Source organism: Enhydra lutris, unplaced genomic scaffold (assembly GCF_002288905.1).
Source record: "Enhydra lutris kenyoni isolate GAN:26980312 unplaced genomic scaffold, ASM228890v2 scaffoldscaffold44, whole genome shotgun sequence".
Lineage (NCBI taxonomy): Eukaryota > Metazoa > Chordata > Mammalia > Carnivora > Mustelidae > Enhydra > Enhydra lutris.
The window spans coordinates 9,327,557-9,346,200 of NW_019154128.1; the positions used below are offsets into that span (position 1 = coordinate 9,327,557).

The 18,644-nt window shown below is 41.7% G+C and overlaps 1 protein-coding gene across 1 annotated transcript in view; it reads left to right on the forward strand.

Annotated features, from left to right (window-relative positions):
• The window catches only part of LOC111155836 (AF4/FMR2 family member 3), a 531,558-nt gene that overhangs the window by 428,310 nt on the left and 84,604 nt on the right, over positions 1 to 18,644 (forward strand). Inside the window, exon 10 of the mRNA XM_022516254.1 lies at positions 10,633 to 10,673. Within this exon, the coding sequence (XP_022371962.1) occupies positions 10,633 to 10,673 (41 nt within the window). The remainder of the gene's footprint in view (positions 1 to 10,632; positions 10,674 to 18,644) is intronic.

Below are 18,644 nucleotides of genomic sequence, written 5' to 3' on the forward strand. Positions count from 1 at the left end.
GAAACTCAAATTGAAAAATACTGCCTGTCAGGCCTTTGTCATGTGTATGAAGTAAGCACCTATTTGAAACTTCTGTCTCAGCGAAAACTCAAATGTGTAGCAGGATGTTTTTATTTGGATAAGAGTCCTAAAACTTAGTTAAGTAATCATAATACATCAATAAAATTTTAGTGTCACCAAAAGCAAATGCAAAATTCTCTTAGTATAGCCAATTTTATTAAATTATGCCACTCTTCATACGCATTTGTGCAAAGCATGAGCATAGGTAGATGACCAAAAATGTAATGGCCTTTGTTTCATGTTAATGAATAATAATTTCCTAAATTGAAATTATCCACCGACTTAAATGTCACTGAGCAAGATGTACAAAGGCCCACAACCCTATTTCCTAAAATGTTTCCTCAGACCTCTTCTGAGGACCCTATTGAGATTTATGTAGGTTTAGTTGTGCCAAACCAGCCTGGACCATAGGATATGACTAGTTTCGGTTGGAAGGCCCTGAACAAAATCTGGGAAATGAGAAAATTATATAAAAATTAAAAGATGATCCATTAAATTTGGGCAACCATACAATTAACACAAAAACCTTGAATCATTGCTTTTGTTAAGTTCAAGAATTCATAGAGGAGATACACTCTTGAAACTAAGCTAAGTTTTTGTTAATGGTGGGTATCAGTACCAACAAAACAGATTCTCCATTTGGAGAACAGAAGAAAGGCCATGCATCAAGAGTTGATAGGCAGGCTCTTCTCAAATACAGCTGCCAGCAGAGCTCCTGGTTGGCAGAGGAAATGGAATTCTCCCACCAGAGGACGAAGCTATTTAACTCAGAGGAATAGTCCTTTGTCCTGTGACTTTAATGGTTTTTATCTTCAGTAGCTTCTTCAGAAGTATAACCATTCAAAGAGTGGATGCTCCTTTGAGTATACGCTATCACTCAGATCCAGGCTTCAGTGGTTTCATTTAGTGAGGGTTTACCTAGTCACTCAGGTGTTTGGTCCAGATATGCACTTGGAAAGTTTTATTTTTGTTTGTATTTTTCTAAATCTTCTCCGAGTGGGACTGGTTATCTCATAGCACAGCTTTTCTCAGGAGACTGTCAGCCTGTTGTTTCTACGTGGAGCATAATCATTTGTGTAATTCAACACTCCTTGGCACTTGCCAGTTCCATCCTGACCAGATTTGCAGCCAACAGGTTGGGCTGAGTCAAAGAAGACCATCTTTAAGAAGCAGACCAAACAGTTCCCAAAATGTCAGGCCATCAGACAGTCCTCTCCACACTAGAAAAGTGCAAATTAGATAGACTGTCTCTCTGGGGAGGTCAATTCAACAATATGTCTCTGGATATCACTTTTTTCAACTTGGGATTCATTCTTGAAAGTCCAGAGCCATTCAAGGAAGAGTATGTGATTACTACATCTTACATGTGAAAACACTTTCACATATAAACCCTGAGGCAGTGGTTTTTTGAGAGGTGAAAATGCCAATACTATTAAGAACACAGTCAGAATCAATTTAACTTTATTTTATGTTTAAAAAAAATTGGTTTGCAAAGCACAATTTTAAGACTCTTTCTTAACCATTACAAACCTATTTTTACCTTCAAATATTGCTATTTTGTCTGAGTAAGGTAATTTAAAGTAACTTAAACACTTAAAGTTGTTTAAGTGAATCATAAAGCCAGACTTAAGATTTTGGTTGTTCAAACATAGGTTGCATTACAACAAAACTATCAAAACATTTGTGTAACTCTCATCTTTATACAATAACAAAGTCATATTTATATTCCACACAACTTGGGCCCCAGTTGCATTCATAATAATCAAACACCTACCAAGGCTGGTGGAAAGTGAATAGGCCTCCACCAAAGCACTGTGTTGAGGTAGCATACGGATTTTGTTGAAAGCTTTAAAAAGCATTTGGCAAATGCAACAAAGTAGGAAGTGACTGAACCTAGCATCTACCTGTTATACCAAAGATGAGAGTTGTTAACAGGCCATCACCTTCTTGGCCATGCTCGAGGTCTGGCCTGAACTGAAATTGCTCTGTGGGATGAGTTCTAGGAAGCTTGCCCCTGTGTGTCTTAGCATCCACTCCGCATCCCACCAGTGCTCTTTACACTGAGAGTGGCAGAATTCCAAATTTCTCTTGCCCCCTTCTCTTCACCCTCTGCCAGAAATTGTCCAAGGTGAGGCAGAGGCAGGGCTGGGGTGCTCTCTGGTACATTGATGGCCTGGTTCCATTACTTACCAGCTCTGTGACTATAAGCAAGTCAAACTTACCGAACCCCTGTTTCAATATCTTAAGGTAACTCAGCAAAAATACTAAAGTAGATTAATAGAAAACATTTTATATTAACATAAGTATGTATTACTGTAAAGCTGTTAAAGTACACATTTTAACATCCTCTCCTCTCCCTTTTGCCTCTTCTCCTCTCCCTTCTCCCCAGGAATGTTCTTTATTTGTGTTGCTGGAAATTTTTTAATGCCTATTTAGTAATAAAAGGAGAGGAGTACAGGAAGAAGCCAGGAAAATTGATTTATATCAGAAAAGGCAAGAAACTGATTATAGAAAAATAGATCTGGAAGGTAGGAGGAGGAAAGGGGGAGAAAGTCTGGAGTTTTAGGGGAGAGAGTGAGGAAGAGGAAAGGAGGCAGAGAAAGAAGAAGAGAGACAGGGCCACTGCCTATACTATCATTTAGACCTTGTACCAAGTGTTGTTCAATAAAGTAACTGGTGCTCATTTCCATACCTTAAGGAACTGGTGTCTAGCCTCCCTAAGTCTAGCCCTTTATGAGGTAAGTGTCCAGCTGGTCAGGCTGCAGCTACTTGCCACGGGACAGCAATGCCACATAACTGGAAGCATAAGTTGTTCCTTTGACCTGACGTGGGGCTGGATATCACTTAGCTTACTTCTGCAGCCACCCCCCAACATCGTGCTGAATGCTAATAGCTTCATACATGACCATGGCTCTTCCTACCATTATTCCTGCACTTCACAGTGACCTCTTATCACTCCCACACCAGCGCCCCTACCCCACAGACTTCCTCTAGGATACTGCTGGGACCCTCTGACCTATGATGTTGCCCTTGTCGCAGTCAGTATGGCCCACTGTCTAAGGTTGTATCTTCCAGGCCCTAAGTGTAGCCCCAGCCTCCTGACATCAGGAGTCTGATGTCAGTCACAGTGGACGGGAATAGCCCCCATGGCATGTGCTCACATTGTCCCCACACCTTTCCCTTCTTTTTCCTAACTCCTAGTGGCTGTCCCTCAATTTTCATTTGTGAAGGCAAAAGTCTCCAGGACGTAGAGGCAGGAGCTGGTCATCCTGCACAGCAGATGTCACAAATGGTTCATTGTTTATCTCCAGTGAGTAGAATGTCTGGGAAATGCTCAGTGAAAAAAAGCATGTCTCTCTTAATCCCTCTCTGAAAATCTGAATGGCCAAATTAGGACTGTCCTTCACAGTCTGACCTCAAACAAGCCCCCAGATCTGTCAGCTAGTTCAAGAAGCCAAATTATGAGCTATCATTATATAGGCAGACTTTATCTGGTATTGTCAACCACAATCAGCATTTACCATGGGATATAATAGGTGCTCAATAAATACTTACTACTGTCTTTATGGAATTTATGGTAGACATAAACAAATCTAAGCAATCCAGTGTGGTGGAAAAAACTAACCATCCGTTCTCCAAAGAGGAAAGTGTACTTTAGCTTTTCAGGAAAGTGAAATAAAGAATATACAGCAAAGAAAAAAATGTATTTCAACAAATCTTTTAGATTGCTGCTATGGCAAATAGTGGCAATATAGCATCCCCATTAAGTTACTCACATCCTGCCTGTGAATTCCACTGCAAGTGTTGTCAGCCTCCAGTAAGCCCTTTCCTGTGAGGGGCAGTGGGCTCGGGTTTCCACCTTCAGTGATCCTCAGGGAACTGGAGGAGCCACGATTAGAATTCCCATGAAGCAGATGGCAAACTCCTCAAGAAAGAAAAGAACCTAGTGCTAATACATGCTCTGGGCTAGGAGTTCCGAGAGAGGAAGAGCAACAAAAGCCTTGGTCAAGGAGCACTTATAAAAAGGATGAAATGGACCTCATATTAGGCAGAATCTAAATAAAAGGAGGAGTGGCTGGGAAGAGAACGGGAAAATGATAGAAACATTGGCTTGACTTAAAGAAACAAGAATGCAAGTAATTTGCCACTGCTGACTCCATTCCATGGTTTGCTTTCTTTATTGACAAGCTCCTAAGCCCCTGAAATTCTGTCTTCTTGTCCTGATCTTATTTATATTTGTGCAAAACTGTCTTAATTAGAGCAGCCATACAACCCAGCGTGGCCAGAAAAGCAAGGTTTTCTCCTGCTGCCCCTGACTCCCATCTGGGTAGCATCCCCTTTCATTCTCCAAAATGTTCATATTTGGATTGTCAATTACATTATCATCCGTGACTCTGCCTGACCCCTGCAGAGAACAGGATAAGGTCAAAGTCTACTGAACAAACTGCCTCCTAGACAGCATTTCTAGGAATCTGAAAATGCACAGGACTCGTTGTTACAGAGGAAAAACTGAAGAGCTTATAATAATAGTAAATACAATTATTATTATATTATAATATTGGATAACATTAAAACTTGGATAATAAAAACTGAAAAACTGAAGAGGTTATAATAATATATATAATAATTATAATATATAATATTACTATTAATATTTGTCTTGCAAATATTACTAAGTGGGTTGAAAACAACAAATGGAAGCTCACAACATATAAAGTTAAGAGACTGATCAGCTAGGACTAAAATGAAAAGCAACAGCATAAAAGTTAATGACACATAAGTTGTGTTAAGAGATGTAGAAGGAAATTAAGCAATGAAATAAATTAATACAGGTCTCAGCTTGCAGAAAAATGGCAAGAAAAAAGTAAGGCCTTAACAGAGTTCCTGTAAAGATACATGAATCCAGTCTAAATTTCACAGCATGCTTCAGTAACAGCAAAACACAGAAGAACAAAGACTCGCTGTTGATAGTGTTTTTTCAAGTAGTTGAGTGTGGATACAAAGTCCTAACACAGGTGAAGCCAAATGATTAAAATCGCTGCGTGCAGGGGCACCTGGGTGCCTCAGTCAGTTAAGCATCTGCCTTAGGCTCAGGTCATGATCTCAGGGTCCTAGGATCAAGCCCCACATCTGGCTCCCTGCTCAGCAGGGAGTCCGCTTCTCCCTCTCCCACTCCCGCTGCTTGTATTCCCTCTCTTGCTCTCTCTCTGTCAAATAGATTTTAAAAAAAAAAAAAAGCTTTAAAAAAATCGCTGCTTACAGAGGTACCCACTTTACTGTCAGTATAATAAACCTGATACTGTTCACAGAAAAGATAGAGATTAGTCACATATGGAGAAATAAAGACGGGTTCTAACCACTTGAATCCTGAATCTACTTCTCTGAGAAGGATTGACTGTAGATCCAGAAAATTCAGTCATATATCTCCTTTTTGTCACCATTATTTGCCCAAACTCTATTGGCACTTTGTGCTTTACTGGCATTTAATAGCTTCAGTCTCCTGTGTGTATCCAACGATCTCCTCAACCTCTCCGCTTGAACATCCCAAAAGCAACTTGAACTTCACACACCCAAAATTAAAGTCTACCTTTGCCTCTGCTCCTATACCAGTCCTGTGTGCCCCAATCAGTGGCTCTTCATGCTTGCCAGGTGCTCAAGCCAGAAGCCAGCTCATTCCTGACCCCTCACCTGGTCTGCCACATCCCATCCATCACCAGTTCCCTCAGTTCTGCCTCCAGAATATAATACAGATTCTCTCCATCTCCAGTGCTACCATGCACTTCCCTTCCCTACATTGTTGGAACAACCTCAGTTGTTGGAACAACCTCTGAAATCCATTCACCACATCGAAGCCAGAGTGATATCTGAAAAAACGTCAGTTATATTGCCTCGCTCCCTACTCTTTTCTTTTCAATTATAGATTCACCATAAGATGCAAAGAATGTACAGGCAGGTCCTGTACATCCTTCACCCAACTTCCCATAATATAAATCCTTCAATGACTTCTTATTGCCTTGTGGATAATATCCAAAATCCTTATTCTGACCTCCAGAGCCCTTGAGATCTGCCCCTGCCCCCACTGTTCACTGAGCTCCCCCACAGTGTCCTTTCTATAGTTCTTCAGTTGAGCAAGGATCTAGGCCTACCTCAGGCCTTTGCTCCCAAACCGTCTTCATTGCCTGGACCCTTCCTTCCCCACTCATTCCTGTTTCTCTGGGTCAGTAATTTCTTTATCCTTTAGGCATCAGCTTTTTTTGTGCTTTATCTAGTTTAGCAAGCTTTCCCTGACCATCCATTCCAAATGAGATCTGCATCATAGTCTCTCTCATAGCACCCTGTGCTCCTCCCTCATAGCTCTTGTCATCTGGAATGTTTGTGTATGTTTAACTTTTCGTATCTGACTCCTTCTAGACCTTAAGTACAATATGGGGAGGGTTTTGTCCATTTTTCCCTGTCACCCGAGCTGAGACCATTATCTGTACATTGTAGGTACTTCAGATCAAATTAGAGAGCTGTCTGCATGTTAGTCTGTTTCTATTAAGTAAAAAAGAAATTGGATCATCCTGAGACTCTTCTGAATTTCAGCCTCTTCCTTTCATTCTCCTCCCCACTCCAATATCCATAAACTTGTTCTATGCACAACCCAATTACAAGAAGGGCACTTAATTTCCTCTTTGAGTTCTCTTCAATAACAGATTGTGACTGGTAATTCATTTAGCATACATTGAAACCTGAATGTCTACTGATTATGTTCCAAAACAGCAAGCTTACTGTAATAAAGACAGAGAAAACATGTCATCTCCCGGAGAGAACCTGGAAAATGATTATTTCTGGTGGAAAACTTGTTTTGTCTCGTAAACTTATGCTTCAGAGTCGTTCATGAATGAGTAATGAACTCAGGAGAGATCAATGAAGCATTCTCTTAACCTTCTCAACTTGTTTTGCTAAGAACTGAATAAGAGGAAAGTTACTAGAGGAGATGATGATTTAGGAAGAGAAAAATATGGTTGCTGTAATGTACAACTCTTGAAAGAAGGAAATTGGGCAATTCATCTAGTTTACTATAGTAGTTTTTCAGGCTTCAATCATGAGTCACCTAAGCAATTTTTTCTCTGCTCTTTAATTCCAGTGTTTATTTATTTTATTATTTTCCAACCATGAAGAGAAATAGCATGCAAAAGCCAAACTACTTTTAAGAGACGAGGCAGTTAAAAAAAAAAAAAAATGTGGGCTTTGCCTTGCTATATGACATACAATTTTAATCTAATGCCATAAAGCTTTTATTTTCTCAAGGAATTATTTAAACTGTTTAAAATACTCTCATCTCTTTTTCCTGATGGATGATGAGTCACCCTCTGTAAAGTTTTTAATGATGTAGAATAACTGCAAATTAAATAGCACAATCAAAACCAGGCACTGAAAATATTGGTGCAGGCAGTCAGTGGCGCTAAATACCATGGCATGAAGTGGGTGATAGCACGTGTTGTGTGGACAGATTGAAGAGTGACTGTCTCAGACAGACATTGCTTAGTGACTGGTGGGATGACCAATGTCTAAACCTTCCTATGTCTGTGACATACGTCAAAGCCTTTTAGCCCCAGCATCATCCCCATCTGCTAAGGGAAAAGCAGCCCCTGCCCCCAGCTTCCAGGTCAGCTTATGTGAGGAGCGCTCAGCCAACATCAGGCCTATGGAGACAGGTGCCACCACAGACAGGTGGCACTCAACAGGTGCCACCACCTAGGATACATCACTCTAGTGATGGCTGAGCGGCTGAGTTTCTCACTTTTTGTTTGTTTTGCCTTTGCTTTTGCTTTCTAAATAATTTTCTTGTAGGCTGCACATCAAAAAGCATGGTGTTTCCTTATCACAAAAGTCCACAGGAAGTATTTGGAGGCAGGAGAGAAAAGAGTCAATAGACTTTTTAAACACTGACACCCATGGCTAGGGGAAACTTCAGAGGCTATGTGAGAGGTTTCTGTTGAACTTGTAGTCCCATCCCTCATGATTTCTGTTATTTCAGGAAGAGTCCGTCTCCAGGGCCTCCTGCTGAGATGATGTCAAGAGACTGTACTAATCATGCATGCCATCTTTCCTTTGGGGAGTTCCAAATTCTTTTTGTATATTTAGCCAGAGTCAAGAGTAGAGACTTCTGTTCTTTTCAAGGATAGCTGCCAAAAGGGAAAGCCATCTTGCTGAGCGATAAGAGAACCCTTTAGGAGGCAAATATGGGCACAACTATGGCGACCCGTCACTTGCTGGGTGCTTTTTGTGGGCATGCTCCTAGGCTGGCCCTCCAGAAGACTGCAGAGAAGGAAGTATTCCCATCCCCTGAGGTATCCGAAGGGACTCCTGGGCTCCAGGTCTTCCTCAGGCTTCTCGCCTCTTCCTGCTCCCTCCAATGTCCTCACCAAGAGATGATCTGTAGGTATTCTTCTTCCCTCTCTTGGACTAATTATGTGACACTGGAATGCCAGGACATTTGGGCCTTAATTTACTGGAAACCAGGGGACAGGGGAAAGCAGTAACCCCTTAGATTGTCTGCAATAACCTGGACATTGACTGACTGGCTCCCTCGTCATCCCCTTCAGGGAAGGAGAGGGCGATTTGGAAACAGACATAGGTTGAGGGCCAGACTACGGTTGCCATTCGCAGTTCCACAGACTTTATGTTTTTTCTTAAATCAGTGTGATTATGTCATTTATGGGAATTATTGAAGTTTCTCTTGTTTATTTTCCAGTACCTTTTGCCAGAAGCAAATCTGACTTATTTCAAATCTGACTTTCCTTCCTACTTTGCTGTAGTGCTTCTCCATAGAGTTACCCTTGTGATTTTAAGGGAACTTTTCCTCACCGTACAAGGGCGCTTCCTGATCTTTGGAAAGGTTTTAACATTCCCAACCTCAGGCAGTAAGAGCCAATAGTGATCCCCCTCATGAATGTAAAATGAAGAAACACCTCTACTCAATTCCAGACACTCCTTGTCTTTAAAGTTCTGCTCAAATTTCAGTGGGAAGGATTCCCTAATGGATTCATTCATTTAGTGTTTACTTTGGATATTTACCAAGCACCTGCTAACAGTTCTAGGCACTGTTTGAGGTGCTACTGGTCCACCAACTATTAGTTGTCATTCAGACCTGCATCTTCTTAACACTGTCCTACCTTAACCTTTTCATTTACATGTTATTTCATAAGTGCCCTCAAGTCATCCCTGGATCTCCAGTGTGACTTCCTACATAGGGATGAAGCTTCTCCAAGACAATGACTACTTACTGTGCTTTTGTTTTTGTCCCTCCTGGAGCCCAGCACCACTAGTCTCTATACAGTAGGAATTCAGTAAATGTTAGACTGACTGAACCAAGGACATGAAGCTCCCCACCAAAGGTGTATTTCATTTCTACAATAGGGTTGATGATGCTGATGTGTCATTTTCTTTTTCTAATATGAAGATTCTATCTATTTTGTCTACTGTCTAAATGGAATGAGGAATAGCATGGGAAGCATTTTGGTGTCCCTGGTAAGCAGTAAACTTGACATGTGTAACATACATGAATTTTATGCACTCTTTATTTCCTGGTGCATCCTGAGTAAGCCTTGGTCTTACAGGCCATGTTTTGATCCCCTCCCAATTATAACTTCTGAGACAGAGAACAGAGTATGACCTTGGCCTTCTGAAGTATCAGAGTGCTCATTGATAGAAAGCCAATGTACAAAATTATAGAGAAGGCAGACAAAAAGTTATTACAAACCTGAGAGAATCTGATGGAGAAATAGTGGCCTTTTTTCTTTTCTTTTTCTCTTAGTTTTGGTAGTAGGAAAAGTTTCAAAAACATACAAAAATGCCCAGAATAATATAATAATTCCCAGTGTGCTCATCACTTAGTTTCAACAGTTACCAACGCAAGGCCATCTTGTTTCATTTATAAAGGCCCGCCCACTCTACCTTTCTTCCAAATGTAATGTTTTAAAGCAAACCCCAACATCATATAATTGTACCCATAAATATTTCAATATGGATCTCTAAAAGATTTTTTTTTTTAAATCACCCCAGCGTCATTACTATGTCTTCAACAAATCAATAATCTCATAATATCATCACATTTCCAGTCGGTGTTCCAATTTCTAATTGCGGTAACTTTTTCGATAAATCTGAAAACTGAGTCAAAAATTACACTTTCATTGAGAAGGGAGCCACAAAGGAGCCAAGACAGATTTTTTTCTTACAGGAAAGTAAAATAAAACTGTGGGAAAACGATTTTGGAGAATAAAAGTGCAACAGCTCTGATCCTCTCCCCTGGTCTCCAGAGACTGGTCTAACCTCACCTGCCAAGTACTCCGTGCCTCCCCGTGCTTGCCCCCTGGTGGCAGGTGTCCGCTTTGGGGGAGGGGAGGGGCTTCTGTCAACTCTTCTGGAAACCTTCATTTCTTAACATGATGGGGCTCACTACTATGTTGCTAGTAGTTTAATATTTGGCCGCATGGCAAAAATGTGTGACCGGATTTTTTAAAGTGTTGATTGAGTACATAATTTAAAGTCAGAATATTAAATAAACATCTCTGCCCTTCCTTCCAGCAGGCAGCCCAGAGAACAGCTCTCCACGCTCTGTCTGACAGGTACATTTTGTCATTTTTATGAACTATAAATTGCTTTATGAAACATTGAGCCCTATTTATTGTGGCGTATAATTCATAATCGGATTTTGTCCCTGAAGTATCTGTGAACTGGGATGTTAAACATTTTGCATGCTTGGATTTGTCATGCATGTGTGGAGTTTATTACTGCAAAAATCGCCTTGTATTTCATAGAAACTATGAAGAATCCCTTGTTGTGCAATGAAACAGGAGACAAGTAAACTTAGAGGAAAAGACCTGCATGGGGCAGTAAATTCTGAACTTTGGAAATGGTGGAGATCTAAGCTCATTTTTCAGCAATAAGTGCTTCATTTATTTTGAGGTGTTTTCTTCAGACTTTTTCCATAGTGTTTCATCAGGAGCTGTCTGTCTTTTGATGAAATTCTCTCTTGAAGTACTTCGTGCACATATCCCGTTCATGGTCCCAAGTGCCTGACTTTTTACTCCTGGCTCTGGCTTGTGTTTTTGGACTTGTGTTATTGAACGAGATGTGTAAACCTAGTCAATAAACACACTCAAGCTGCATTTCACATCCTGCTCTGCCCAAAAGGCTGTGTGTGAAGAGAGCTGAACAGGGACATACAGAGTTCCTTTCAAGAACAGACCAGACCCTTTTTGTTTTGGTTGGTTTTTGAGTTTTCATTTACTAAGATTGTGGTGTGTGTGTGTGTGTGTGTGTGTATTTCTTAAAGAACTGTCAGGAGGTGAAGAGGAAGCCCCAGTTGCTGTCCACAAGGGAGGTTCTTGCTGTGTTAGAAGCAGCTGGAGATGTTCCCCTGGCTGGCTGGTTGGGATGTCAGCATTATCTAGCTAACTGTTACCACCTTCCTTTTCTTCTCAGTTCTTTTTTTTTTTTTTTTTTTTTGAATGAACAATAATTGACTGTGTCAACTAGCTCAGTTCAGTGCTTCTCCAAGGCAAAACCTGTCACTTAGGCAAATTATCTGTGCGCATGGGTGAAAAGCATTTTCTCTATGGTGGCAGGCTGAGTATGAGTATTTTCACTGCAGTTGAAAAAGCCTTCCCTATGACAACCACGAAAGCTTGTGTGCTCTGAGAGGGGCCGCCACATGATCTCCTGGAATTGCTGGGATTTTCACAAAAGCTGACAACTATACTACTTCTGAGTCTGTTGGTAGGAAGGACACTCTGAATCAAAACATTGAAAATCTGACACATTAATTCCTTTCCTCTACATGTTTCTTTGAGTAGTTAAGTAAGAGTTTCCTCCAACAAAATGCACTGAAAGCCAAGTAAAGGCCCTTAGTTTACAATATTATGTTATTGCCAATGATTAGAAGATTTTTTTTGGAGGTATTGAAAATGTTATAAAATTAGATCATGGTGATGGTTTCACAGCCCTCTGCTAAAAGCCATCAAATTGCACATTTTAAATGGATGAGCTTTATGGTATATAAATGATATTTCAGTGAAGCTATATATATAGACACAAAACCTCATTATGACCTTTGGTAGAATGAATCAAAACCTACTTCAGGAAAATAGGGAATTCCTTTGAACACATGGCTGCAAATACAAAGACTGGAACTAATGCATTCTAAGGCTGCTTCCCAAAAGATACATGATTCTGTCCTGGATAGAAAACATGCATGATTTAATGATGAGCAGTACTATTCCCCTTGACTTTTTCTGATACTATATCTAAAACCCCTCATCAAAACCAACTAGTTAGTCAACTAGTAGTTAACATCTTAGCCCCTGTTGATTGTATCAGTGCTAACAGCAGAATACTATGAAAAAAGAAGTCCGTTCCCAAGAAACAGGTTCCCAATGTAATCTCTCTTCTTATGAATTTCTCCATCTTTAAATGTAATAGAGCATTTCTCCCTTATGTCTCAAGGTTTTTCTGTTCAAAATTGGGGGAGTTTGGCTCATTTTAAAGTAATGAGCTGACTTCGCTGTTCTAACAATGCAGTTGTGTATACCTTCTCTCTGTTCTGTTTTCCACGAATTCAGAGCCACACAAGTAATTTCCAGAAGTGAGAAGTATCTGTAATCATTTGGAGATAGAATTTTAAATCCTTTTTTAAAATAAGGACTTAAAACACCTACTGAGTTCATGGGATTTATATTTTCTATTTTCTTAAATTAGGGAATGCTAACTTACCAAGTAATAGACATCATTTTCTAGCACATTACTTATTCTGTTGAGTAAACCAGTATTATTTAGAAAATGATGAATGTGACTCCGGATCACACTACGGCATGTCTCGCCCAATATCTACCTGTCAGAGGAACCACCCCAGCATGGCAATGGGATTAAGCAAAAATTTCCCAGGGCCCCTGGGCAGCTCAGTGGGTTAAAGCCTCTGCCTTTGGCTCAGGTCATGATCCCAGGGTCCTGGGATCGAGTCCCACATCGGGCTCTCTGCTCAGTGGGGAGCCTGCATCCTCCTGTCTCTCTCTCTGCCTGCCTTTCTGCCTGCCTCTCTGCCTACTTGTGATCTCTCTCTGTCAAATAAATAAATAAAATCTTTAAAAAAAAATTCCGCCCAAGTCGTGACCTTCCTAAGGTAGAGATCTTACCCTAGTATCTCTGGCTACTCGGAACAGGGTATGAATCTATTCTACATTCAATGACATAAACTATTCTGTTTTCCTGAACTGTTGTTTTCAGCCTGTTATCACTTCTTGCTATAAAATTCCATTATGATGCAGCAGCACTTTCATTTTGTCCTAGAAAGTGAGAGCACTTTTCAGACCTTAAAAGGTGCTTTCCTGAGTTCTGCAGTTGGACAGAACAGTCCTTGTTGGCTCAGGCTGTGCCACCATGGACTTCTTGTCTCCTGTCCTGCTAATCTGTTCACATGTGGGCCCCTTTCACTTCCAGTTAGCCTTATAACCACCTTGAGTACCTGATGAACACAAGGACATTTGATACAGGAGTAGAGCCATTTTGTTTCAAGATGTGAACTTGATGATGACCTTGGTAGGTATGAGCATATACTGAAGGAAGTCAGGGGCTGTTCTCTGCTTCCCTGTGAGAAAACCTGCATCTAAGTCTTAGAGACCTGACCCAATGAGACAAGTTACAAGAAAGAGGGTTGGCCTTTCCCTTTTCATTTTAATGGCAGGTAGAAATCATTCTGAGATGAGAGAATATCCAGATGTCTTTTGGAGGCCAATCTTATCTATCTTTTCATTTCTCTAGTTTCTTGGTTTAAATAGACATTCCAGTAGAAATCCAGTATCTGACAGTTAAGACTGTGCTTTAAAGTTCTGTGCTTTACAGCAATCAATGCACAACCTTGATAAATTCATACTATGATATTTCCATTACCTAAACGTAAAAATCTTCTGTGGTCATCTCCAATGAAAACCTGTGGCCTTGTTCAGTTTTGCCTGAACAATGGGCTGAATTAATGGTTCCTCCAAAATAGCCAGAGTGTTGAAGACTGGATCACACCAGGAAGGCAAATGTGGGCTTCAGCCCAGCCAGCTGGTGCCACCCTGCAGTGACAAGAAGCCTTGCATGAGGGTAGAATGGCACTGTTGTTCTTTCCTACTGCTGACTGTGGAATTTTTCATCTGTTTTATGCCTTTGAGTGTCAGCTGGCCTACCAGAGGCCCACTGATTCCCCAAATCATGAAAAAAGTAGGAGACCAGGGCAGGAAGAGGTGACAGAATTCTCAACAAGGTCAAACAAGCCAATTACAAGAAAACCTCAATCTACAAAGGACACTCTCTTTCTTACTTAGTCACTCCTTAGAATGTGCCTCCCAGGTATTTTTTTTTTCTCCTTATGTATTATTGTACCAGGCAGGGTAGAGAGAGGCAGAGGAGAATAAGGATAAATGGGCACGAGGCTCATTTATAAAGGTGTGTCTTTGCTGTAGACTCGCTGCACTGTGAAAGCTGCCACATCGCTGTAATGTGGAAAATATGCAAAGTGCTGTTCAGAGAAGGAAGGGTATGCGTGCAGCATATGAAGTGCCTCTGAATATGATTAACTTCACCTCATAAGTAGTAAATAGTAGATAACTGTGATCAAAAAAGGGATTCATGTGATTTATCAAGCTGAGCAACTGTGCATTTGCAGGGAAGCTGGAGGTCAATCTGGAAATCTAGGGCAAGAGGAGCACTAGGAAATTGCCAGGACTAAGAAGTTAATCATACCCTTGGACTGCTTCCATCTGTCTCCGAGCGACAGAGCTGCTGCAGAATGAGCAGGGATGCTTTATAGCAGGAGATCAGGAATTAATATTTTCTGTGAAACCTCAAGCATCATTTGCAGCAACTTGGGTTTTATAAAAATGGAGCATAATTTCATCTGAATAAATCACATTCAGCTGGAAATAAGAGGAGCTGGGGGGGAAAAAAAACTGTGCCTGACTTAAAAAAAAAAAAAAGGAATGAGCAAGAAAGCCAACATGAAAACAGTTGTTGAAGTGATGGCACTTGGAGGGCACGAGTGGCCGTGTGGTTAAATTGTGCATATAATCATCTTCTGAAATGTCAGTGTGTGACTCCAGAAACGGCTACATTTTTATAGCCTTGGAGATGCATCACCAGACTGTAACCTGTCTGCCCATCTGGCAATATCTCAGGTCCAAGATCCATTTATATTGAAATCCAAACAACTGCCATTGATTGATTCACTTGTGCCACGAGCAGTTAGTGAGCACATCCCGCGTGCTCAGCCAGGCGCAGAGCTGGGGCAGAGACACAGTGGTGAGCAGAAATGGCCATGCACCTCTGCTCGGGGCTTTGCCACGTAGAGTGATGCTGGCTTTACAAAAAGAAGGGCCTCTTTGGGCTCATTCAAATAAATCTCACCCATCAAATCTCCTCTTCCCATTAGGGAGAATGCAATAGAATTAAGGAAATGAGAAATAGACTAAAAGGAAGGGGTTTTCCTTCCACATGGGGCTGGTGTTCGTCCAAAGGCAGGACTGGAAATGGCCCCAGAGCAAGGTGAGGAGGATGGGGTGGTGCATCAGACCGCAAGGTGGGGGGTTTGCATCCAGCTTCCTCTTCTTGACCCCTTGCCAAGTGGACCCCTTCAGCCATGCAAAGGAAGCATGCTGGGGGTGGCCACCAGCATAGAAGTGTAACTTTCTGGGTAACATTTTACACAATGTCTCTAACGTCCTGAGAAGGGAGTCACAGTTACCATGTACTATTAACAGTTGGTCTCTTCTCAAAGGTTCCAAAAAGGAGTGGGGGATGCAGGACTTTTTAAGAAATTTTAAATTTCCAGTTTTGAAGATGCTGCTAGCATGGTGTTCTAGAGGGTGTCTATCAACCCTGCCCTTGAGACCCACAGCATTGTATCCAGTGCAAGGGACTCCTTACTTATACTGAAGTCTTTTTGGTATACCGTGTAAATTAAAAAAGAGCTTTCGAGTTTAGAAGCACTGTCATGTTAACTGTCTCATTTTGTGATCCTCACAACAACCTCATGAGCTAGGAAGCCCATTTTACAAAGAAGACTGAGCCTGAGCTAGGTGATGTGACTCATCCAAGGTCACAAGGTAGGATGTGGCAGAGCTGGGACTAAACTCCACATCCTCTGATTCCCAATGATTATGATTCATCCTCCACCGCACAGCAACAAAGCAGATGTGAATGGGGCCAGGTGCCATGTTCTACATTCTAACAAATAGTTAACTCAGTCTGTGCTAATACTTTGTTTCTACCAATAGTTCTAATAATCCTGATATTTCTGTCTTGGTTACCTTTTTATCCCAAGCACCTAACATAGCTCCTAGTGATTAGAAGACACAGGAAGTCACTTGAAGAATGAATGAAAACAATGAGCAAATAAATGAATGAACTAGGACTGATGTTTTGGGGTGGAAAGATGATAGCTTTGGGCTGAAAGTAGAAAATACTTTCCTGAAACTGGCTATGTGCCACTGCAGCAGACCACCCAGGAGACTGAGGTTGATGGTCAGGGGCTCACCAGTAACAGGTTAAAGCAGGTGTTCATGCCTGTAAGATGCTACAGAATTGAGAAACACTATTAATTGGCACACAGATGAAGAGTGGGAAGAAATGGAATGATAAAAAAAAATCAGTCCAGGGGTGTCTGGGTGGCTCAGTCTGTTTAGTGTCTGACTCGGTTTGGGCTCAGATTGTGAACTCAGGGTCGTGGGTTTGAGCCCTGTGTCCATGGGGAGTATGCTTGAGATTCTCTTCCCCTCCCCTTAGCCCTCCCCCACTCATTCTCATTCTCTCTCAAATAAATAAATAAATCTTTTTTAAAAATGGTCCAAAAATACGCAAGAAATTAGTGAATCGATAAAGTAGATGTGAAATACATAAATAGACAGACAGCTATCACAGTGGAATATTATTCAGCCATAAAAAATGAAATCTTGCCATTTGCAACAACATGGATGGAGTTTAGAGGGTATAATGCTAAGTGAAATAAGTCAGTCAGAGAAAGACAAATACCGTATGATTTCACTCGCATGTGGAAATTAAGAAACAAAACAAACAAGCAAAAGGAAAGACAGAAAAGAGAGAGAGACTCTTAACAATAGAGAACAAACTGATGGTTACCAGAAGGGAGGAGGGTGGGAGGATGGATGAAATAGGTGAGGGGAATTAAAGAGTGTGGTTGTCACGATGAACACAGGGTAGCATATGGAAGTATTGAATCGCTATATTGTACACCTGAATTTAATATAACACTGTAGATTAACTAACCGGCATTAAAAACTTGGGGAAAAGAAGTTCAAAGGATTAAAATCATCTAGTGCAATTACATTAGAGTGGAATTAAACTAGAAATCAGTACCATTGGAGTCACAGTGTCACAGAGAGGGGGCGAGACCAGATGCCCTCCAGCCCCTCACTGTCTCCCCACCCCTCTCTTCATTTCTGTGATTCATACCACTGCCACAACTTAGGGTTCTCTCCCATACTGTCTCTGCCAGTGATTCCTGCTCCTTTTCTTCCTTCATTCATTTGAAGCATGTCTACACCACTGAGCCCTTGCAGTGGGAAAGGCATTGTGCTGGTCTCTGTGGGAGATACAGAAATTGATTACCCATTGATCCCAGCCTCCAGGAGCTTACGAGGTGGTGGAAGAAGCTCAGGCGTCCGTGTAACTGCTGTGCACGTTAAACATTGCCATGTGCACACCTGGCCATAGGTCTTCCTATCACAGCAGTCATCTGGCGGTGCTACGCTCCGCCCTTCCTGGACATTACTTCATTTACTCCTCACAACAACCCTCTCAGCTAGAAAGGAGGGATTCAACAGAAGGGCCTTGAGGAGATGACATTTTCAATGGAGTTTTAGTTGATTTCATTTCCCAAATACTCTCCGTAAAATCCTAGTGAACCAGGTGACCAGAGACACATCACTTACCTGAAGTCTTACAGACATAAAGCCTCAGGGTGGTCTGACTCTGGTTGATGATGCTCTTAGCTGCTTCTGTCATCGCCCTTGCCACCCCCCCCCATCAATTTATGAAGAAATCAAAGCCACTGGAGGGGTGCAGTGAGGCCCTGAAGTACTCTCCGAGCAGAGGAGAGGAGCGGCGGTGGGGGAGGTGTTGGGAATAGTATATAAAGGGTGGGTAGGGGTGCCTGGGTGGCTCAGTGGGTTAAGCCTCTGCCTTCAGCTCAGGTCCTGATCTCAGGGTTCTGGGATCGAGCCCTGCATCGGGCTCTCTGCTCAGCAGGAGAGCCTGCTTCCCCCTCTCTCTCTTTGCCTGCCTCTCTCCCTACTTGTGGTCTCTCTCTCTGTCAAATAAATAAATAAAATCTTTAAAAATAAAAAATAAGAAAATAAAGGATGGGTAGCATCACCAGACCCAGGAAGGGAGAAGGGAAGGAGGGACCTTCTCCACGGAATGAACTGCCTTGGTCTGAGCAAGCAAGGCAGTGGGAGTGAACCGGGAGCTGCAGGCCCCTCATTCTGCTGGGGTATAGATGTCTAAAGGGAAAGGGGTCTGAGAGCCAGCTCCAGACAGCCACC